The sequence below is a fragment of the Colletotrichum destructivum genome, chromosome 7 (genome assembly GCF_034447905.1).
Source record: "Colletotrichum destructivum chromosome 7, complete sequence".
Lineage (NCBI taxonomy): Eukaryota > Fungi > Ascomycota > Sordariomycetes > Glomerellales > Glomerellaceae > Colletotrichum > Colletotrichum destructivum.
Genome location: NC_085902.1, coordinates 911,039 through 933,413, shown reverse-complemented (window position 1 = coordinate 933,413; position 22,375 = coordinate 911,039). Strand labels below are relative to the sequence as shown.

The 22,375-nt window shown below is 56.4% G+C and overlaps 7 protein-coding genes across 7 annotated transcripts; 4 read left to right on the top strand and 3 right to left on the bottom strand.

Annotated features, from left to right (window-relative positions):
- Positions 1-458: 458 nt before the first annotated feature.
- On the top strand, positions 459-1,308 carry CDEST_10828 (uncharacterized protein; the record flags this gene model as incomplete). The annotated part of the gene is made up of 2 exons (XM_062926984.1): positions 459-489; positions 542-1,308. 2 exons carry the CDS (start codon positions 459-461, stop codon positions 1,306-1,308), a joined length of 798 nt encoding a protein of 265 aa, XP_062783035.1.
- Positions 1,309-1,969: 661 nt separating this feature from the next.
- CDEST_10827 (Putative cytochrome P450) lies at positions 1,970-3,848 on the bottom strand (the record flags this gene model as incomplete). Its single annotated transcript, XM_062926983.1, has 4 exons — positions 1,970-2,301; positions 2,403-3,052; positions 3,121-3,257; positions 3,342-3,848. 4 exons carry the CDS (start codon positions 3,846-3,848, stop codon positions 1,970-1,972), a joined length of 1,626 nt encoding a protein of 541 aa, XP_062783034.1.
- A 1,961-nt stretch (positions 3,849-5,809) lies between these two features.
- Positions 5,810-6,652, top strand: CDEST_10826 (uncharacterized protein). Its single transcript, XM_062926982.1, has 3 exons — positions 5,810-6,003; positions 6,071-6,163; positions 6,224-6,652. Exons 1-3 carry the CDS (start codon positions 5,855-5,857, stop codon positions 6,333-6,335), a joined length of 354 nt encoding a protein of 117 aa, XP_062783033.1. The 5' UTR covers positions 5,810-5,854; the 3' UTR covers positions 6,336-6,652.
- Positions 6,653-7,749: 1,097 nt separating this feature from the next.
- Positions 7,750-9,433, top strand: CDEST_10825 (Putative major facilitator superfamily, MFS transporter superfamily; the record flags this gene model as incomplete). The annotated part of the gene is made up of 3 exons (XM_062926981.1): positions 7,750-8,289; positions 8,355-8,762; positions 8,873-9,433. The coding sequence occupies 3 exons, from the start codon at positions 7,750-7,752 to the stop codon at positions 9,431-9,433; spliced, it is 1,509 nt and encodes a 502-aa protein (XP_062783032.1).
- Positions 9,434-9,564: 131 nt separating this feature from the next.
- CDEST_10824 (Putative threonine/serine exporter-like domain-containing protein) lies at positions 9,565-12,927 on the bottom strand. The gene is made up of 2 exons (XM_062926980.1): positions 10,835-12,927; positions 9,565-10,674 (listed from the first exon to the last, which is right to left on the bottom strand). Exons 1-2 carry the CDS (start codon positions 12,768-12,770, stop codon positions 9,983-9,985), a joined length of 2,628 nt encoding a protein of 875 aa, XP_062783031.1. The 5' UTR covers positions 12,771-12,927; the 3' UTR covers positions 9,565-9,982.
- Positions 12,928-14,226: 1,299 nt separating this feature from the next.
- CDEST_10823 (Putative glucose-methanol-choline oxidoreductase, FAD/NAD(P)-binding domain superfamily) lies at positions 14,227-17,483 on the bottom strand. The gene has a single exon (XM_062926979.1). The coding sequence runs from the start codon at positions 17,445-17,447 to the stop codon at positions 15,612-15,614; it is 1,836 nt and encodes a 611-aa protein (XP_062783030.1). The 5' UTR covers positions 17,448-17,483; the 3' UTR covers positions 14,227-15,611.
- Positions 17,484-19,431: 1,948 nt separating this feature from the next.
- CDEST_10822 (Putative GroES-like superfamily, alcohol dehydrogenase-like, NAD(P)-binding domain superfamily) lies at positions 19,432-21,063 on the top strand. The gene is made up of 2 exons (XM_062926978.1): positions 19,432-20,446; positions 20,600-21,063. Exons 1-2 carry the CDS (start codon positions 19,682-19,684, stop codon positions 20,876-20,878), a joined length of 1,044 nt encoding a protein of 347 aa, XP_062783029.1. The 5' UTR covers positions 19,432-19,681; the 3' UTR covers positions 20,879-21,063.
- Positions 21,064-22,375: the final 1,312 nt, after the last annotated feature.

Below are 22,375 nucleotides of genomic sequence, written 5' to 3'. Positions count from 1 at the left end.
CACGCCATGTTCGCCCGTCATACAGGTTTCCTTCCAATTTTTTCGACAGACAGGATCGTCAAGTGACATTTTGACATTTCCAGTGGACTTTTTCTTTGGTACACAGACGCCAGATGCTGCTCGTCTCAGTCACGGGCCGCAGAAACGTGCTCCTGTGACAGCAATGCGTCACATCTTCGGCTGACTTGCTTGACAGACGGGGTGCATCAAGCAAGCGCCGAGGGTCCTGACAGACTGACAGCAGTATCCAGAAGTGCTCAAATGCACCAGGGAATATGTGTTGTGGTATTTAAGACGACATGCTCTCCGTGGGGCTTGAAGTCTCGAACGGGACGCCTCTCTCGGAGAAACCATCGTCAGTCACTTACACCAACTTATCTTCTTGTAACATCTTTCTTCGGGGGGATCTCTACCCAATAGTGCCTTTCTATACCTTGATTTCTTATATATACTAAAACATGGTTCGTTTCTTCTTGACAGCAGCATTATGTAAGTCTTCGCCTTCAAATCTATACATTCGCCGGGATAACTAACAACCCAGTCGCTGCCACGGTCCTCGCCATCCCAAACCCCCTGACACCAGACCCCGCGGGCAACAAGAACATTGGCAACGGCCACGGCGTTCAGTTCATCGGCGGCGCCTGCCTTAGCAGCAGAGACTGCGCCTCGGCCTGCTGCGCGATCCTGAGCGGCGCGGGCATCTGCTCCGGAGTCGGGGCCCAGTTCCAAGCAGGCAAGCAGGGATGCGGCTTCGGCGACGGAATCGGTGCCGCCCCAGTCCCTGCTCCCGGCCGAGTGAAACCGTCTATGGAGGCCGCGCCCGACAACGGAAAATCGGGATCGTCTGGCGCCCCTGGGTCGTCGAACGTCGGCGCGGGTAACGGGCTGCAGTTTATCACGGGGCAATGCCTCTCAGACGCCGACTGCGCCTCGGGATGCTGCGCCGGGCCCAAGGGCGCATGCGCCGCCAGGGCCGTCGCCGAGGAAAACGGGAAGTCGGGCTGCGGGTTCGGCGGCGGTGCAAGCCCCGCGGCGGGGTCGCCGGGCCTTCCGGCGGTGGAGGATGCGGCGCCTTCGGCTCCTCCACAGGCCGCACCGCCTGTCAACGGAGGATCGTCTGGCGTCAACCAAGGCGCTGCGGGTTCCCAGAACGTGGGGAAGGGAATCGGGCAGCAGTTCATCACCGGGCAATGTCTCTCGGACGCGGATTGTGCTTCGGGATGCTGCGCTGGTCCCAAGGGCGCGTGTTCTGCGGTGGTTGTCGCGAATGAGAACGGGAAAACGGGATGTGGATTCATTGCTGCGTGATTGGAAACCATTTGGATATGAATTCAATAGTTTTGACGGGGAGTATGAAGTGCACAACAGGATTCTGGCAGATACATTAGCAGATATCAAAACACCAGGAGGCCCATCTGTGGTTGGTGTGTTGAATGTCCAGACATAAAGCAGCCGAACAGTGTACCAAGAGGCCCAAAGCCAATGTGGTTAAGTCACAATGGTAAGTTTAGTGACTTTAAAATGATTGCATGACTTGCAGAGTTTCATCTAACCACTTCAAAACCACCTCCGGTGACTGTTCGTTCGCCTTGAAATCGGACTCAGGACGGCCCCGTCACTCACTAGGAGTTGACGAAACCCACAGCCCACCAATGCGTGTGAGTGAATCGCTCCGATCTTAGAACAACTTGAGGGAATCGTCAACAGTGCTCGTGTAACGGCTACTTGATACAAAGCTGGGAACATACGCTACCGGATGTCTGGACGCGAATAGGGGACGGTCATGCTTGTGGGCATATGAAGAAGATGACAACCCCAGGCTACATTCAAAAGGCTTCTGGCATTTGTGAAACTGAAAGGTACAGAGCGGTATATTCTCTAACCCGAGTCGGCTGTGTAACCCGTAATGTTGATTGAAGAAACCGTTCCTTGGTTATCATAGATCTTCAATGGCAGATGTCGTCAACAGTCATGTCGATACTGACAGCATGCCTCCGGTGAATCCTTGGTTCCTCGGAATGATCCTTACATGCCTGGCTCTTGGCGCGGCTTGGTGGTTCCCCGGGACCGCAAGCCCAGCGACAGGATCAATCTCTTCATCGGAAGAACCCTCTGCCGGGAGAATCCTGAAGTGGGCAACCAGATGCAGAAGCACCGTGTAGAGGGCCTTTGAGGCAACGTGGCTCGCCACGCACATGCGGCCGCCGATACCGAAGGCGTATTGGTGCCGGTTCGCGGTCTGGTCGTCGTCTAACCACCGCTCGGGCGTGAAGGAATCGGGGTCTGAAAAGACGGCCGGGTCTGTTTTAAGAAGTCAGAGACGGCCTCGGAAGAGTGTCAAACCTTTGACCTGTCCTGGCGCGTATGTGACTAGCTATGTTGAGTTGAGAATCGGGACTTACCTCTTGAGCAAGCCCAGGAGTTCAAGAACATCAGCGTCTGGGGAGGGATCGTCGACTCTTGCCAGTCGACATGCGAATGGGTGGACTTCGGGAGCGCAAGCCGCAAGACTACAAAATATCTACCGACTTCCTTCGTCAAGGCCTCGAGATACTCAATATTGGTGTGGGCCACGTCCGGACTCTCCAGCAAACGCCCGCCTTCAAACTCGGCGATCGCGCGGTACGCCTTGTCTTGGACATCCTGGCGATGGGCAAGGAGCAGCATCGCCCACATGATGGACCTCTTCGTGGTATCGGCCCCGGCCATCATGCTGAGGCTGACGCTGAGGAGCTCGCCGTCGCTGAGCCCTTTGCTCTCCGGGTCCTTGAGAACGTTGCCCTGGATGCAGGGGCGGTCGGCGCCGCGGGCGATCTCCCGGCGGAGGTTCCCTTGCAGTGCCGCGTGATACGCCTGCCGTCTGTTCCCGACGTCGGCCATGTGCGTGCCCGACCGGAATCCCAGGAAAGCCGCGACGGCGTGGAGCGGGCGCAGGACGGGGATGTAGTTGGAGAGGTTCGACGAGACATCTCGGAATGCCGCGATTTGCTCTTCGATGTAGATGATTTCCGAGAGCAAGAGGTCTTCGTGCAGATCCTTGACGTTTTCGACTCTTTGGAAGGCATTTCATCTGTTAGCTGATGGCTTGAATGAGGGGATGCCGGTCAACGCCCAAGTTACCTGGTGCCATAACTGAGTGTGAGACTCAGATTAAGGGAAAACTTCCGTGCTGGATCCAAAACATTGACGGCAACTGTTCCGTTTTGGCACGTGGCCAAGATGTCTCGCAAGAAGGCCCGAGACTCCAGATTCAAGATCTTCGTAACGTTAATACAAAAGATCCGTATTAGCACAAAGATGTTGTCCAGGGGGATTGGGGTTGCCACGGGCGCTCAACCTACAGGCAAATAACTCTGGACGCTCGTCTTGTTCAACGCCGTGGCGGCAACCTTTCGCCGTCGCTTGCAACTCTCGTCCCACGGGCTCGTTCCGATGCTCGTGACCGGACCACCGCGCTGGACCTTCTTGTGCAGCACGTAGAAGATGGGCCGCCCGTTGGTTGCCTCGCGCTGCGCGATGAACAGGGCACGGGCGGCGGCGGCGCTGTTGACGACCACGGCCGTGGTGTTTCCGAGCTGGAGCTGGAACACGTCGCCGTACTTGGCGGCCCATTTCCGATACTCTTCCGAGTTGGCTTTGCCCTCGATCGAGGGGAGGCTTCCGACCAGGGGATACCCCCATGGGCCCGCCAGACGAGGAACCCGAGATCGAAGCCGTACGATCTCGTTGACGATGACGTAGACTAGAAAAAGAAGCGAGGGAGCTAAAACAAATATTCGGGCGGATGATAGAACGAAACCGCTATATGCTGCTGTGAATCCGAGCAGAGGTAATTGTGCCGATGCCATCGTGTCTCGGAGGAGGGCAAGTCAAAGCGATTGGAAAATCCGCCAGGTAGTACACCTTTTCGGTTTCCAGGGAAATAGGTGGCTGTTGAGTCTTTAGAAGTAGTCTACTGAAGGTTTGTGCCTCATTATTCTTGTTCGAGTCTTGGTCTTTCTGGTCAACATAAGGAACGGCACTCCGTATTCTCTCCGATCTGTTGGAGACATGGAAGCGTGCGAACATGGTTCTTGGTAACTATAAGAAGAGGACCAGGGTGTCAGTCCAAACGCTGTCAATGAAAATGTTAGAGAGCTACATCGGCCACCAAAGGCTATGGTTTGCAAACCAATCATCGAGAAGCAGTTGCTTCCTCGCTTGGTGGTTTGTCCGTTGGATGGTGACTAGTGCTTTTTTCTTTCTGCAAACCCCTGACCGGTTGTCTGCTGTGCATCGCATCAGGATCTGATATGCCTAGAGAGACAGTCGTCACACTTGGGAACCCCGCTTCCTTCGCCTTCGGGAGTTACCCGACATGTATCTGATCTTTCCGATAACTGCTACATCCAAAGCAGTTGCGTATGCTGTCCTGCATGGCATCATGAGGTGGGTCGCTGACGCCTTGAGAAGTTGAGTGGTCCAATTCCGTAGTCGATCACAACGTATTCTAGGAGACTGGAGGGAAAAGTTAGAGTTCAGATACAACGATGTCTCTTTGGAAACAGCCATGCGGGCCACTGTTGTGATTCACTTGAAGTACAGCGTGTTTTGGGGCGAATAATATCCTCCGGTAACCATTCCATCGACAGGCTTGATCACGATCCATATATAGAAGGTCGAGTTTGCAACAATCTTGTTGATCGCAACGACGAGCCTACCTTCAAAGCATGACTATTCAAAGATGCGTCTCCTTCTTGAGGACGGGCGCCTCCTTGCCCACCCCGAATTGCTCGGGCTGTTCCCAACCTTCTTTCGCCGCCCTTTTGCGGATTTCTCGGTACATGAACGGCGAGATTTTGTAATTAGAAAAGATCCGGAAACTTGAACACGTGCTGGGAGAACATCTAGTCAGTTGACGAAGCCATGTGTCCTAAGGGCCGTTGATTCGGGTCGAATCTGCCGACCGGCTGGACTGATGAAGGCCTAGGCGATCAGCTATGCACAGAGTCCATACGCATTACCTACAGTACTCACGCAGATAAAACACTTCACATCTAACCTGCTACTGCTACCCCTGTTCATCTGATAGTATTAAAAAGACTTCCTTCTGGTTGTTCTAGAGTACACGTAGCCTTAATCGCCCGCGAATTCCGGCGCTGACTCATGTTCACGACGTGGATCACTCTTTGCCCTGTGAACTGGTTGTCCAACACATGTAACCAAGGTTACTGACTCAGATGCAAGCACCAAAAACCCATCGGGCACTTTTTGGGCCCGGGAAGAGCCTCATCTGCTGAGGCAACCCGTAATTTAGACTTTCTTCCATCTCAATTAATCACAGTTCATCCGAAAGACATTAAAATCAACATGAGACAACTCTGATATCAGCTCTCGCCTTGTTCTGAAGGCACGTTTTGAGATTAGGGAATGGTATCTCGTGATGCTCCTCGGTGCCTGGTTACTCTGATTCCGGAGCGATTACTCTCTGTTGTGTACTAACACTATCCAATGTATCGCAAAGGGTTTCTCTCGACCACAGGTCTATAAATATCGAATGATATGAATACTGTGAATTTGGTACAGCAATGATCTGTTCACTGCAATCAAAGACCCACAGAGAAAGCACTTAATATGTTACGAAATCATTCGCACTGACTCGTTTCGCAGTCCAAGTGGTTATTCAACTGATGACACTCGCGAGACCAGCGGAGTAAAGCCTAACTTTATTTTGATCCGGCGGTAAATCACTTCACTGCAAGAAGCAACTTATGTTAAATAGACCAAGTTGTCCGACCAAAGCTAGACTCAGCAACTCACTCGTCTCAGATCTCAATCACGCTCTTTACTATTCAGCTACGCTTTACTTTTTACCATGCTTAGGTCTTCAATCGCCGTTGCCTTCCTGGCCCTCGCCGCCATTCCTGGTGCCCTTGCTGGATGGAACGGGCATGCAACCACCCCCGCCTCGAAATGCTACCAAAACGAACTGGCCGGTTGTGCTTCTGGTCGTTGTCTCAACGGGTGAGTGCCCTTCGTGGTTTGACTTTCCGTTTATCATTGTAGGCTGACAGTCTCGTTTCCACGTTAGCAACTGCGTCCGGAGCTGCGCCGCCGGCGAAGAGCAGGGTTGTCCTCAACTATGCAGCAAGCTGAACCAGCGAGAGGGTTGGTGTGCAGCGAAGTAGGTTTAACTGCGCTCTCTTGCCGCGACTCGTCTAACGAGGGCTGATCCGTTCACCAGTGAGTCTGGAGCGTGCTGGTGCACCAGCGATAATACCGTCAGCTCTTTCCCCGGCAATCGTCCAGTTGATAAGAGGGATGTTGCCAAGACCTACCAGGCTATCAAGGCCTAGACTTTCGATTTCTGCTCTTGAATTATATAGAATGGATGAAATTATGGAATTGGGATTCGTTTCTTCGATAACTGAAGTTTGTACAGGTGGTGGGCTGAGATCAGGATTGACACCGAGGCGTATCGTAGGTCTCCACCCCGATGATCTTGATCCCCCAAAGGCTAGTTGAGATTTGATCGTATTACTATCTGTAACAATACAAACGAGTCAGCAACGATGCTGAACTACGCCGGTGGTGGGTCTAAAGCTTCTGTTCTAGGAGTTCATGAGATAGATGGAGTTTGACGCCCACATTCTGGCCGAGAAAACAAAACCGTGGTCGAAACTTTTCATAACTTATCCTCAACATTGAGTTCTACTGATTAGAAACCAAAGAATCAATTACCGAAGCCAGCCCAGTTTTGTTATCCGTCCACCCCGACCCTTTCGCTAGGAACCATCTTTGACCAGTAACAAAACCCACATCTCCGCAACAAAGCGGATTCCTGTCGAGAGTGCGTTGTGGCAAAGAGGTCTGATGCGCAAGTCATATCGCGGCGGATTTAGGCGGCCTTACCGACTTCAACAACGTCTCTTAGCGCGCCTGCGCCGAGAATATGATCAAAGATCAAGACAGGAACCGCGTCAGGTGAGCGTTGCCGATGCTTGGACTTGGCTGCAGCGAATCGCCCCCTTGACTGCAACATGGGTCGTCTTTATGCATCGTGACGAGACCCCTGATATCACGACATCGCCCAACCCTTTCCAACCACAGGCAGATTCTACCAAACCCTGCGCTGCGGGCACATGATTCTTCATCTGGGCCTACTCTCCATCTCCGCTCATGCGCCGGACACCCTCCTCCGCATAACCCGTGCGTCGTGGCTCAGGTTCCGGTCTCTTAGCGCTCGAGACCCCGCCTCTCGGCCCCGGGACTTACACGGCCTTAACCGCGTCAAGGCGGCGCCAAGGCTCCATCGTGATAACTCTCTCCCACTTCATTGGTATAGGGTCCATCCGTTCCCGTAGGTCTTGATCTAGCCGGTCAACTTGGGGGAAAGTAGCTGGCTAACACCCGCGGGATGGTCGCCTCGAGATCTACGACCGCAACTTAGTTCAGGCGGCGACCCGGGTGATCGCGCCATCAACCCCCTTGAATATTGTCATGCTGTTGTGTGGAGGTTGAGATATTTGAAACCCGTGCCTCACCTGTCAGGCACGGGTTCTGGGACGTGATTACTGGGGTGAAGATCAAGACAGGAGGAAGTGCTGTGGGACGGCGTCACAGAGGAGGGGTTAACGTGTATAAGTGCCGTTTTTTCGCAATTGCAATCATCAGTCGTATTGGTTTTGGGCATTTGTTAATATTTTTGCAACTGTTTGGCAGTCTTGTCTACCATCTGATTCTTGTCCGCGCTCTCCATCGAAGACATTTATGATGACCGAAAGTGACCGAGACGAGAAGCAGCCCGTGTCGTCGGCGGCCGAGACCCAGCCCATCAGCGACGCCGCCGCCGCCGCCGCCGCCGCTGAGAAGCGTCTGGTCCGAAAGACAGACATGCTCATGATGCCAGGCCTCGCCCTGGCCTACTTCACGCACACCCTCGACCGCGCGAACCTGGGCAACGCGAAGACGGACGGCATCGAGGACGACCTCGGGATGGAGGGGAACCAGTTCTCCCTGCTGCTGGTGCTCTTCTACGTCCCCTACGCGCTGTTCAACATCCCCTGGACCATCCTGGCGAAGAAGTACAACTCGTCGCTCGTCATCCCGATCGCCGTCGCCGCCTGGGGCGCCTGCACCCTGGGCGCCGCCGGCACGACCGACTTTGCGGGCATCATGGCGACACGCATCATCATGGGCGCCGTCGAGGCGGCATACAAGCCCTGCGAGGTGTACTACCTCTCGCTCTTCTACACGCGCAAGGAGATGGGGTTCCGGGTCTGCTGGATCGGGCAGATGGGCTTCATTGCCGTGAGTCGCCATCCATCCGTAAGCCATTAGTTGTCAAGTGGCGCTGTCTCTGACTGTTGGCACAGGGAGCCGTCAGCGGATTGATCTCCTGGAGCGTGTTCAAATGGGACGGAAAGCTGCATGTAAGTCGAGAAACCCCCGTAAACTCTCTGCTCACGCCACCGCCGCGGCGAGATATTCACATGGTACTTCAGGGCTGGCGATACCTCTTCATCATCGAAGGCGCCATCACTATTGCGGTGGCCATATTCCTATATCTCTTCGCGCCCCGCAGCCCCGAGAAGTGTCGCTGGTTCACCGACGAGGACCGGCGTCTGGCGGCGCTGCGTCTCGAGCAGGACTCGCAGGACCAGGACAAGAAGTTTCGCTGGGAGGATGCGAGGAGGCAGCTGCAGCACTGGCAGACGTGGGCTTTTGCCTTTCTCGCCCTGATGTACGGCGTTGGCGTGGCCAGCAGCTCCAACTTTTTGCCCGTGAGCCTATCTATCTATCTATCTATCTTCTTCTTCTTCTTCTTCTTCTTTTTGTATCAAACTGGCACACAGCCAATCTACCTTAGGATCGTACTAACCAAGCCCAAAAGACACTCGTCAAGCGCTTGACAAAAGATACTACCAAGGCCAACCTCTACACCGTCGGGCCGAACCTGACGGCCTCCGTCTGCCAGCTCACTATCACCTGGTTCTCGGACCGCTACCAGCAGCGGGCCTCCATCTCGAGCGGCACGCTGGTCGTCTCGCTCCTCGCCTGGATCCTGCTCGGGACGCTGGACCTGGTGCGGCACGAGAGGGTCGGCTACTTCATCACCTACCTCATCACCTTCGCCACGTTCGTGCCCTCCAACCTCATCCCCGTCTGGCTGGCGTCCAACGTGCCGACAACAACGGGGCGGGCTGTCGCTCTGGGCCTGAACTACATGGCCATGAACCTGGCGGGAGTCGTTTCTTCCATGGTGTTCCGGGCGGAAGACGCGCCGGTGTACCGTCCGGCTCTCATCACCGTCGGTGTCACGCAGGGCATCTTCATCGTCGCTTGCTTGGCGCTGAGGCAGTACTACGTCAACCTCAACAAGAAGCTTGATTCCGGGGAGTTGGCCTTTGCGCCGGGAATGGAGGCACGGCCCGAGTACCGGTATGCCATCTAATGACTGGGAAAATGGACGAAAAGATAGCCAGCGTTGTTATTCATAATCACCACATCAAGAACAAGCACATTTTCTGCCCAAGAACGGTTTGGGTGAGTGAGACGTGACAAGACATGTAGTCAAAGGCATTTGACCAATTTCTCGTATTAATGATGTCGGTAATGACTGTATTCGCTCTTGTTCCACCGAAATAAACGCCTTGCAGTTTTTTTCTTCCAATTTTCCCAGAAAAGAAAACCACCTACGTACACGACTGTTACAATGCTATTTTGCTGTTTTGTTTCTCTCTTTTTCGAGAGCTGGCACTGGGAGCAGATAAGAAGAGCCACAGAATTATAAGCCGGAGCCCTCCTTTAACTCTACGCCTAGCTGTTTGGCTGATCTACATGGAATGGAGTCCGATGATTACCAAAGGACATATAATCCTGGACATGATGCTGGGCAAGATCTCTGGACAAGGTACAAACCTCGGTGAAAATAGTAGTCTAGGGAGACGGAAACGACGCATGTGCATTTTATACTGTGCTCTTTCTTGCATGACATGAGGGATTAGAAGCTGAACAGGCCACTGCGGCGCTTGCCGAGCGGGTAGATGATGAGGGCGCTGATGAAGAGGCCGACGGCGATGCCGATGGCGATCTGGATCATGGAGGCGGCGACGTTGAAGACGACCGTGTTCAGGGACTCGCCCTCGGAGTACTGGACGGAACTCGTGCCGTTGACCGAGTGCGTCGAGTTGGTGAGGGCGTTGGCCGTCCTCAGGCCGCTCAGCAGGCCGCCGGTGGACGCGAGACCTCCGGGGACCTGGGTGAAGATGGCCGGGATCAGGGTGGCGGCGGCGACGCCGTGCCGCAGACGGGAGTAGAGGTTGGCCAGGACGCCGACGGTGAGGGCGCCGAGGGTGTTTGCGACCTGGGGCGCGGCGCTGAAGCGCAGGCCGCTGAAGTAGTTGACGACGTAGCCGGCGAAGGCGACGACGAGCATGACGGGCATCTGGCGCCACTTGGCCTGGTAGAGGATGCTGATGCAGAGGACGAAGAGCGGGACGAAGATGAAGGTGTAGTGGGCCGGGATGCTGTTGGTGCAGCTCGTGGTCGACACGGCGTTGTCGTCGAACATGCCGTAGAGGACGGCGCCGATGGTGATGCCGAAGCCGAGGAAGAGGGAGTAGATGATGGCGTAAACGATGCGGATCGAGCCGGGCACGATGGCGCGGGACTGGAGCTCGAGGGCGGAACATACTGGGGCCATCATCAGTTGGTGTGTCCTCTGCTTGACTTACTGATATGAGGACATGAGGGAAAAAGAAGGAAAGAAAATGAAGAAACAAAAAGAAGAAGAAAAAGAGAAAAAAAGAAAGAAAAAAAGAAAGAAAAAAAGGGATGGAGATGGACCACTTACAGACTAGATATCCCGGCAGCAACATGACGATCCCCCCCTGGGCCATGGCCGAGAAGCAAAAGAGCTCGCCGCCGCGGATGCTGCCGAAGGCGCGGGCCAGGAAGCTCACGAGCACGGTGGCGGTGACCTCGAGGACGTTGCTGTACAGGCTCGAGTTGGCGGCGACGATGAGCTGCAGGAAGCCGACGAGGCAGCCGAAGAAGAAGCACAGGGGCAGGTCGATGAGGCGGGCGCCGAAGGAGAAGGGCGCGGCGGTGGCGCTGGTGAGGCCGAAGACGAGGACGCGGACCCAGGCGTGGAACTTGTCCTTGGCCTTGATGAGGGCGTCGAGGCGCTCGACGCCGTTGTCGACCGAGACGACGTCGTGGATGACCTCCTTGTAGACGTGGTGCGTGTCGCGCAGGCGGCCGAGGTCGATGCCCTGGGCGACGCGGACGATGCGCACCTCGGTCGTGTGCGTTGACCGGTCGTCGAAGGAGATGATCATGCAGCCGGGCAGGTAGAGGAAGTGGCCGTCGATCTCGAGCACCTTGGCCGTCGTGCTGAGGTACTCCTCGAGCCGGTGCGTCGGCGCGCCGAAGAGCATCAGCGCCTTGCAGAGCGTGATGATGTACTCCTGCCGCGACAGCGTCTCGGCGATGTGGATGGTGATCTTGGCCTCCTCCTCCTGACGCTGCAGGTATGCGCTGAGCCGCGAGTTGCTCGCCGACCGCTTGTGCTTCGGCCGCGTCTTCTTGCCGCCGCCGCCGCCGCCGCTGCTGCCGCCGTCCTTGGCCTTGGCTTTCGGAGACTCGCCGGGCTTCTGCGCGGTGTTGGGGTTGGCGAGCCGGGCCGAGGCCTCGATGAGGTTGACGAGCGTCTCCTGCGACCGGTTGGCCTCGTACCACTTCTTCTTGGGCGTTGTCGGCGTCGCCGTGCCCGAGTTGGATCCCGGGGTGCTGGCGCCGGGGAGCGGGCCCCCAAAAGAAAAGGAGGTGACCGAGTTGCGGTTGTTGTTGTTGCTGCTGCTGCTGCTGCTCTGTCCGTACTGGCTGCTGCCGGCCTCGGCGGGCTTGTACAGCTTCAGGAGCTGCGAGAGGACGCTGCCGCGGTAGTGCTGAGGCACGGGTACAGAGTACACTCCGTCATACTGGCCGTCGTTGATCTCCTGGAGGAGCTGGTCCGTCGCTTTGGTCGCCTCGGCATCCTGGGCGTTGGACGGTCCCGGGTCGCCGTCGGACTTGTCGGAGGCGGCGGCGGCGGCGCGCCAAGTGTGAGCTCTCACAATCTTGTACGCCTCGTCGTTGAGCGCCGCGTGATGTTCGTTCAGCTTGTCTTGCTCGGCGGATTTGCCACCACCGGTGAGGGGCTGACGCGAATGGAGATCCTGGAGGGGGATGTAGGCCCCGGTCCCGTCACGGGATCCTCCGAGGTCGAACTCGCTGGTCGTCGTCGTCGTGGCGGACTCGATGGAGTCTCGGTTCTCGCGGGACGACGGCGAGCCCAGCTGGACGTTTGCAGCCATCTGGCGGGCGCGCTCCTGGGCGGCGGCGGCGGCGGACTTGGCCTCTTGGCGCTCATTGTCCTCGGAGGAACGAGGCTCGTCTTTGGCGAAAGTGGCTACGGTCGGGATGGAACTGCCAGAACCGCCACGCAGGATGGACGGACGGACGGGCTGTGCCGGTGCGAGCTTGGGGGTAGTCGGGACCGGGGGTGGTGATGTTGGGGGCTTGGTGGCGGCCGCGTTGCTGTTGAATCTCACACGGCCCTTTTCCTTCCTCAAGGCGGCTGCAGCTGCGGCCTCGGCTGGGGTGCTTGACCCGGCCGTGTCGGAGCCTGACGTTGGCTCGGATGCGGCCTCGGCCGGAGCAGCTGCCGCGGGGGCTGCGCCGACGCCGCCGGGATCCAGCTCGGGGCCTGGGTCGTCATCGGGAGAGGCCTGTGAGGGTCCGACCATTGCATCGACGGTCAGGAGCAGGCCGAACGGCTTTGCTTCTGGTGGTGTCAGTGACGGTGTCGATGCAGATGTTGGTGTTGATGCTGGTGGTTCAAGCAGATGCGGATCCGTCCGGGAGAGGATAGCAGAGGGAGGGGACGGACGGGGAGGACGAGGGGGGGGAGGGGAGGGAAAAAACACCAACAGAGATGAAGAAAAATATTACAAAAATCTTTCGACCCGGTGGGAGTCAGAAGTGGATCGCGGGGAAGAAGTATGGGGGGACGTCACTTTCTTATAAGTGAACCGGACCGATGGTTCATCGGCATCGGCAAATTGTCCATGTCTCCCGGGCCCGCCGGCACCTGGGGGGGAAAAAATAGAAAAGGCTCTCCCACACCGGAAATGCTTTCTCTCCTTCTCTCTCTCTCTCAGTCTCGTATCCATCGAGAAGACACTCCACTTGGGCCGAAACCGCTCCAGCGAAACCAGCAGATCGAATTTCCATAAATGTTCTAGCACTCCCTGCGTGGTGGGAGGAGCCTTCACACTCCTCATCGGGGCCCGGCTTTTTGTTACCTAACAGATTCGGACATGCCTGTCGGTTATTCGTCGAGGGGGACTCCCTGTCTGTGTCCGTGTGTGTGTGCGTGTTTGCTTGGCTGGCCGAGGTTGTGCGAGCTTGGGAAAAAAAGCTAGACGTATGGCGTCACCCCGTTCCCACATTCTCTTGCTCGCGTCCTCGGCTGATGATGATGATGATGAGGATGATGAGGAGGAGGGGGAGGGAGGGGGAGAGCCGGCCACATGTTGATGTGCAAACAAACTGTGCCAGATCTGTTGAAAGATGACACAATATCACCCACCAAAGACAACCGACACAGAACACCGACCGGAGGTTCGCAGAAACTCGAGCCGCTAGATGGCCTTAGGGCCATCCCGAAGATCCTCCTGCATGAGAGACCAGCTCTTCCGTGGTGGTGTGGCTCGTCGAAGAAGCCCGCGCGGGAACCACCCGATTCGCCGTGGCGTGCTGTCATCCGATCCCGGCCAACCAGAGGAGCGTAAGTGATCTTTTCTAGCGTCTCTTGTTGTCTCTGCTGCCTTTTTGCTGCCGACCTGCTGCCATAAATACATCGTCCATCCAGGGGTCCAATTCAAGGGTCTTCCCGCAAACTCCATGCCCGCTGCGACCGCGCCTCGTCGAGAACCACAAGTTTGGTTTCGGTGCCGCGTTTGGCTCTCTCGTTTGTGTGGCCCCCTCTGGGAGGTCTAGACTCGGTGGACTTGACGAAAGATTGAGGTCATGAGTGCAAACCCCTTTTTTCCCGTGAAGAACCTTGAACCCCATATTCATGACTCGTGTCACTCGTGCCCCTCACGGTTCTGGACCGACCGAGAAGAAAACGGGTCCAAAATGTGCTCAGTTTGACTGACAGTCAGCTTAAACTCCTCCTCGAAACCCCCGAAAACATTTGGTTGCGCTGTGTTTTTTGGTTGTTTTTTTTACATAAATTTTGGTTTGCTTCATCTTGACGTCTCGGGGGAAGATTAGCAACCATGTGAGACGGCTCTCACTTCATCATAAGCATGCTCTAGTCAATCCTCGGGCCCTCACGCGGCTATTTGGAGCAACACAGAAGAAATTCTATGGGAACCACGTGCGCGAGTTGAAATTTTTCCTAGGGGGAGAAATGGTGGCGAGGTCATTATGAGTCCCCATCGTCACCTGGAATTAGAATGAGCTTTACCATGGGGCCCTTGGGCCAGCCAGAGCAGAATAGAATTGGGCGGAACTCGAAAAAGGGGTTGGTGCAGCCCAACGGAAACGAAAAAAAGTTCTCTGTTAGTTATGGCGGCGGGACTGCTTCATGTTGCAGACCAAGTCCATTTTCCGTAACCGACGCAGACGCGGACTTTGGAGAAGGGGTTTTTTCTCTCTCTCTTTTTTCTTGTCTTATTTCTTCTGCGGCAAAGAGACGGACCTGTGGTTGTTGACAAACTAATCTTGAGCCGGAGGAAGCACAAGGGCCGTTTCGGTGTTGCACTCATGCTGGACTTGTCAAGATTCTCTGAAGCCCTACTCAAAACTCAACGCTCTATTTGTGATCATGTCGGGCCTTCATGACGCCGTTGCTCATTGGAACATGGTCTGGTCATGGCTTCATGTTTCATGAGCAGTCAAAGTCCAAAGAGACATCATCTCATCAACCGCTGGATCAGAAGCCAAACTGATGACTCGAGACAAGAATATTTTTCAAGCTGTATGTAGCATGCGCGTATCAACGTTGCCTGCACGATGGACCCAAAGCCAACAACTGTGCAACCTCAGGGCCCTTCAGGATCATTTCTATTTCCAGTCGGCAGATGTACTGGATATCATCACATCGGCTGATCGGAATGTTACAGCGAACACGTTTCCGTCCACCGAGGTTTGTGATCCATCAGCCCTTGAAGAAACAATGTCTCCAGCTGATCTGTTGCCGGTTGATTGGCATTGGCTTGAGTCCTATCCAACCAAAATGTTGAGAAGCGCTCTGTTCATACTGGCAACGGCTACTAACGGCGCCCGGACTGTATTAAGGGCTCCTCAACTGTACATTCATCGCTTAAAATGTGGAAAAAGAATGGACGGGGTTGAACCTTTGCGACTACACCTTCTGCCGAACTATGGCAGTTCCCAATAATATCTCAAGAGATGTCAGCCTGTCTTTGTCCAAATGTTTCTTTCGAACACGTCTCTCACAGGGGCCAGCAGCACGAAAGCGCCAATATAACTGGAGGACCCATAAACCAAAGGGCATAACAGCTTGTTGAGCAGCGAGTCTACTCTTGATATCGGGGATATAAAAAGGGTCATCTTCAACGACCAGTGATGATGTCGTCCGCAATCTTCTCGGCCAGCGCGTAGACAGCAGACTGGGGGTGGCCCGGCAAAGCGAAAGGAAAGGTGCTCGCGTCCGCGACCCGGAGCCCCTGAACACCAAACACGCGCCCGCGGCTGTCGACCACCGCCCTGCCCGACTCGACGTCCTCCTCCTTGCCCATGGCCACCGTGGACACCGGGTGCCAGACCTGGCCGGCGTTCGCCCGCACGTACTCCAAGATCTCTTCGTCGGTCCGTACGGCGTCGCCGGGGAGCGCCTCGGGCCCGGCCTTGAAGCCGGGGGTGTCGGCGAAGGGCGAAGACCACGCGGCGCGGAGGCGCTTGACGGCCGTAACGGCCAGCTCGACGTCGGCCGGGTCGGAGAGCCAGTTCAGGTGGATGGTCGGCTGGGTGCTGACGGAGGTCGAGGAGATGGTGACGTTGCCGCGGGAGAAGACGAGCGGGAGGTACGCGGCGAGGGTGCCGCTCGTCTGGCCGGGCCCTGTGGAGAAGGACCCCGCGATAAAGGACAGGTGAGGCCAGTCCGAGGGGAAGGACGCAAGCTTCTGGCGGGTGGACTCGGTGAGACCGGCGAGGGTTGCGTTGGGCAGACGCTCGTGGGCGAGGAAGCCGGCCGCCGAGCTGTAGGGCCCCGTGCCGGACTTGAGATACTCCTCGACGAAGCCCGGGTTGAGGGCCGGGTCGTTGGTGAGGGACTGCGCCGAGGGCGTGTTGACCGGGTACGCGACGAAGATCTGTATCGGGTCCTGGAGGTTCCGTCCGACGCCGGGTACATCGGCGACGACGGGGATGGACAGGGCCTCGAGCTGCTCGCGGGCGCCGACGCCCGAGACCTGGAGGAGCTGGGGCGAGTGGAACGTACCGGCGGTCAAGACGACCTCCCGGTTGGCCGAGAGGACGTAGTCGACGCCGTGGGTGTTGATGGCGACGCCCGCGGCCCGCGTGCCGTCGAAGAGGATCCTGGTCGCCAGCGTGTGGGTGTAGACGACGATGCCCGTGTCCCTGATGGCCTGGCGGAGGAAGCTGCTCTCGCTCGTCGATCTCTGGGCGCTGGCCGGCTCGATCGTCGAGGGCACCCAGGCGGCGTGGCCGGCGAGCTCGCCGCTGCTGAAGCCGTTGGGGCTGATGCTCAGGCCGAGGCTCTGGACGACGCCGGCGAGCCAGGTGAGCGTCGGGTCGACCCAGTTGTTCCACGAGACGTGCAGCGGGCCGGCGCCGTCGGCGTAGTCGCCCGGGTCGAAGCGCACCGTGGCGTTGGTGTTCCGGCGCTTCTCCTCGTCCGGCGGCGTCAGTTTGACGGAACGCCGGAAGTACTCCAGCATGCGCTCCCAGCGGAACGAGTCGTCGCCGACGGTGTCGGCCCAGAGGGCGTAGGCACCCTTGGTGCCGCGGATGTAGGACATGGTGTTAATGGCCGAGGAGCCGCCAAGGGTCTTGCCCTGGGCGTAGTGGACGGTCCGGCCGGCGGCGCCGGGGATGGGCTCGGAGACGAGGGACCAGTCCATCAGCGGCTGGGGCACGAAGGCGGGCGAGGGGTCGACGAAGGCGATGCCTGTCAGCGAGAGCAGGGGCACGACGCTGTTGTTGGCGTTCTCGACCTCGTAGAAGCCGCCGGCCTCGACGACGGCGACCGAGGCCGAGGTGGCGGCGAGGCGCGCGGCGAGGGTGAGGCCTGCGGTGCCGCCGCCGACGACGACGTAGTCGTAGCTCGCATTGCGGCCGGGGTAGCCAAAGGCGGAGGAGAAGAGGCGGTCCTGGGCGAGGGCGAAGCCAGACAACAGCGAGAAGAGGATGGCTAGTGACAGCAGCATATCGTGCAGTCTCGTTCCGTCGAGAGAAGTGGGAGGTGTCTCGCAACAACCGTTGCCGCGGGGGAGGGGGGGCTGGTCGTTCGCTTTTTAAGTATTCAAGATGTGAGCTGACTGATCAATGACGATTCTACAGAATGATGCGCGAACATGGAGTTGAAGACATGGGTTGATGGCGATGGCATGGTCGCTTCTCGGGCTACTGCTGCAACCCCCTGACGATGGATCGTCCGGGGGGGCTGAAAGAGAGCTTCTCTAAGGTCGGCTCGGATTCCGCAGTTGCATTGGACCGACTTTCAATTTCGATAGTTCCTTTCCCCCCAGTCGGCCGTCAGCACGGGGGTGGGAATCCCCTCTCGGCTCACATGACGTGTTTGGCACTTTGCAGATGGAAACCGTTACATTCATTGCGTGCTGGCGGGAAGCAGTTCCTTGTAGTTCGTACCGTCAAGCCGTTGATATACCCGTACAGCGTGTTCATGAAAATATCCAAACACCATTGCGGGTTGATGACTGATGTCTAGCTGAGTCCAGCCAGAACCAATCAACAAGCAATGAACGAAGAAGAGATGTTTAAACTCTGAAGTAAGGATATCTCAAGTACTTACATGGCTCCCTTGAAACGGCAAAACATTCCCGTTTGCACGCATCTTGCTTGATCAACCAACAAGGGGGCCGAAATGCACGTAAGTTCCGAAAGGCTGTTGCACTGCAAACCGGCGCTCACAACTTCGCCTCTGCGCGTTGTCCCTCTCCACCTTCTCGTCCGAGAACGATAACGATGCCCTCACTCTCGGACAGCTCCTGATGAGCTGCGTCACCCTGCCTGGCTGCGCTGTCCTCCCCACCGTGACGTCTGTCTAGATCACCGCCCTTGCTCGGACGGCCTCTGCAACTCGGAACACAACGTCCTCTGGTTCTGACCGCCTCGCACGAGGGACGACATCAAGGCCATCCTCGACGGCTACATGGGGCTTGTGGGCTGTGGGCGTCCATGTTAAGTCCGAAGGGTGCTTCGCGCGGCTGGCGAAGTGCAAGATTTAAAGCGGGCAGGGCGTCCATGTGGATTCTGGGCGTCGCGGCGTGGACGACGGCCGAGATCTACTACGGCCCCGCGTCACTACTTCATGCTGGTCTGGAAGGGGTGGTTCACCGTCCTGTGCGTTTTTTTCCTCTTCTTCTTTTTTTTTTGGGGGGGGGGGGGGCTTCGTGGGTTCTGGGAAACGCAAGGGCGTTGATTGTGAAGGAATAGAAGGCGTTATGGGTGGTGTACTTGGGGTTGGCGGCCCATCTTGTGCTATTTTGTGCGGCTCGATGGCTGATTTGCCAATATACTGCGCCAGCCCGAGCTATTGGTACTAGTATTTCGGATGTTCCTGAGTCTGGCTGTTTGTAGTGAGGTTATTCAATTCTCATCCTCGCCATCTTGCATCGTGAGGCAACCCCAACGTCAAGCATGTGCAACGTTCCCGGCAGTTGACAAGGGCCAGGGCAATAAACCAATTGGATCCTCGACGGCGTGACAACACACTTGTGAGATTGTCATTCAACACGAATGCCGTGTGGTCAAAAGCTCTCAATAGGCCCTACATGTTGCTATTGTTCGTCGGTTATACCGTGGAGCCAACTTCCGAGGCATAAATAATATGGTGCTGACATGTCACATTGCGCGTCTCCAGTTAACCGGTAGCCTATCTCACTCTTCACCAAACCATGTCCGCGCGGGAATAGCCTCTAATTCCCTTTAACCTTTAAGACCTCGGAAACTCCGTCTCCTACAGCAGCCATCAGGAGTATTGCCGCCGTTGGCCCACCGCAACCTGCATACGATACGATAGACATTTCTGATGAATAATCAACGTCACGCAATTCACTCGCCCCGTTTTAGACAGCTTTTGCGGTTGAAGAAATGCGGGGGGGGGAAAGGAGAGAGTGCGCCATATGTGTGTGTGTATGTGTGTGTGTGGAACGCGAGGAACGCGCGGGGTTCTTGTGACCGGATCGGCGCTCTAGTTGACCTTTTGCCAATTCATACCTCGGCACAAGTCGTTGCGCTCACAGCTACGTCAATGCAGCTTTGAGAAGAAAGTTATTTTCATGACGTCGTTGTCGTCGACTTCTCGAACCTTTTCATAATACCCATCAGCCCAGACCATCATCCACCCATCAACACCACCCATCAACACCAAGGACAGACACATCGTGAGAAAAACCTCGCATCCCAGAGATCCTAAAACATGACGACGCAGAACAAGACCTTCATCTTCAAGAAGATCCCTACGGGTCTCCCCGTGGCCGGAGAGCACCTCACCGTCGAGGACCACCCCATCGACCTCGACGACGTCCCCGCCGACGGCGTCGTCGTCGAGATCCTCTACGCCTCTTTCGACCCCTACCAGCGCGGCCGCATGAGGGAGGCCACCAAGAAGTCCTACACGCCCCCCTTCGACCTCGACGGGCCCATCACCAACAGCACCGTCAGCAAGGTCCTCAAGAGCAACACCCCCAAGTTCGCCGAGGGCGACCTCATCTTCGTCTTCGCCCCCGTCGCCCAGTACGCCCGCCTACCGGCCAGCGCCCTGGAGCAGGCCCGCAAGATCCACAACCCGCACGGCCTCGACCTGGCCCTCTTCCTCGGGCCCCTCGGCATGCCCGGCCTGACGGCCTGGTCCGGCCTGCACAAGATCGGGAAGCCCAAGAAGGGCGAGACCATCTTCGTCAGCTCCGCCGCCGGCGCCGTCGGCCAGCTGGTCGGCCAGATCGCCAAACGGGAGGGCCTCACCGTCATCGGCTCCGTCGGCTCCGACGAGAAGCTCGACTTCATCACCAAGGACCTCGGCTTCGACGCCGGCTTCAACTACAAGAACGAGAAGCCCGCCGACGCCCTCCCCAGGCTGGCGCCCAACGGTATTGACATCTACTTTGAGAACGTTGGCGGGGACCACCTCGAGGCGGCTCTGACCTCCATGAACGTTGAGGGGCGCATCGCCGTCTGCGGCATGGTAAGTTCTTTTTTTTTTCTCTTTCTTCTTTTTTTCTCTTTTCTCTTTTCTCTTTTCTTTTCCCCCGTTCTTCCAAGATTCCAAGAAGGCGCCGCGCCCCAGATACACGTGTCGAACGGGGCAGGGGAGGGAAGAGGACTAATGCGCGCGCAGATCTCCAGCTACAACACACCCGCGGATCAGCAGCAGGGCATCAAGGGCCTGATGCAGCTCGTCTCCAAGCAGATCACCATGGAGGGTTTCCTCGTCGGCAACCCCAAGTTCGGCGCCGCGTACTTCAAGGACCACCAGGAGCACCTGCAGGAGTGGCTGTCCGACGGCAGCGTCAAGGCCAACCTGGCAGTGACCGAGGGCATCGACAACGCCGCCGAGGGCCTCATCGGCCTGCTTACCGGCAAGAACTTTGGCAAGGCTGTTCTGAAGGTCAAATAGGGAACTACATGCTTTGTCTCTGCTTTGGGAGTCCGATGAAGAAATGAGTCAATGAAAAATTTCTTACCATGATATTTGGGGGGTTTTTTTTTAAAAAAAAAGAAAAAAAACCTTTGGCGACATACAAAAGTGAAGAGATACGTGAGGTTCTCAGTCAGTGGACACTGGACAGCTCAACTAGCGTGTAGCGATCAAGATAATACGTCTCAGTCTCAAGCACCTGGAAAAAAAAAGATCAGGAGCATCCGTTTGTGTCTTATTTAACGACGGGTAAGTAGGGGTTGTTGTTTGATGAACCAAAACCTGATTGTTCTCACGACCACAGTAAACGCGCGTGTGTATGAGACAGTTTCTAGAATGGTTGTTCGTCATTCTCAATACAAGCTATTGGCGTGTAGACAATTCAGCCACCCTGCTCGCCAACCCGTCAACGGGAAAACTCGTCACGCGATCTGGCGCCTGTGGCGGATGAAAAGTATCCCACGAGGCCAGGTCGATCTGCCCACTCCATGAGGTGAGGTGGTGTGGAAATCAAGGAAACAAAAAGGTTCAAACCTCCTCCCGGTTTCGCCCGCCTAGAAAGGGTTCTCGGTCCCAAGGACCGAAAGCTGGAGACCGTCCACTTTTTCAAAAAGATTACGACAAGCCGGAGGGTTCCCACACGAGAGCGGCTACGCGTTGACGTGTCGTTACTTTGGCTTCCCCAGACCCGGGATGGCGGGATGAGAGGTGGGAAGAGACACTTTTTGGAGCCTTTCCACCCTCTGTCCACTCCTCGGAGGCTTGAAAAAGGAGACACCATGGGGAAGGATATTGGCAACTGCGGAGATGTCTTGTCTTTGTCTTGTTGGATCGTGGAGTTGACCTTTTGCCAATTTCCCAGCTGCCTACCGATGTGCGATGCCGCGATCCGATATTACATCGCGTGATTCTAGGGTCTCTACGGACGAAAGTCCGAGATGTTCGGGGTGTTTGCCAATCCCTCTCTGAGGCACTATGCAGCTCCCGCATATCATCATCAGCCATCAAACCTGCATCCAGGTGTTCAAACTTTTCACCGTTCACGCCGATCGCGCCGGTTTTTTTCTCTCTCCAGTCTTGAGTTGGAACCAACAACCACATCTTGGCCTATCGAAAAAAGAAACAAATCACAATAAAAGGCAGAACGGCCTCCCAAGACCTCGCCAAGCGGAGGTTCCGCATAATCAGACTTGGAAGTGGAGGGACCAAGACACCGTGGATATCAAAAAGCCCGACGGCAGCCAACTAGAGATTTAAGCTTAAAACTTGGCCAACGTCATCGCCAACGCCGCACCCATGCCCGCCGAGAAACACCAAGAGAAAAAGGGTCTTCATCTCCCTCCCTCCCCCCCGGCCCTTTTCAGCTGTGCTGTGTTTTTGCCCTCCTTCCTGCTCCTTGGACTATAGACAAAAGTCTTGGACCGGAGGCTCGGCTTGCCTTGTTGGGTATCCCGCGCGGGAGGATGCCGATGCGCC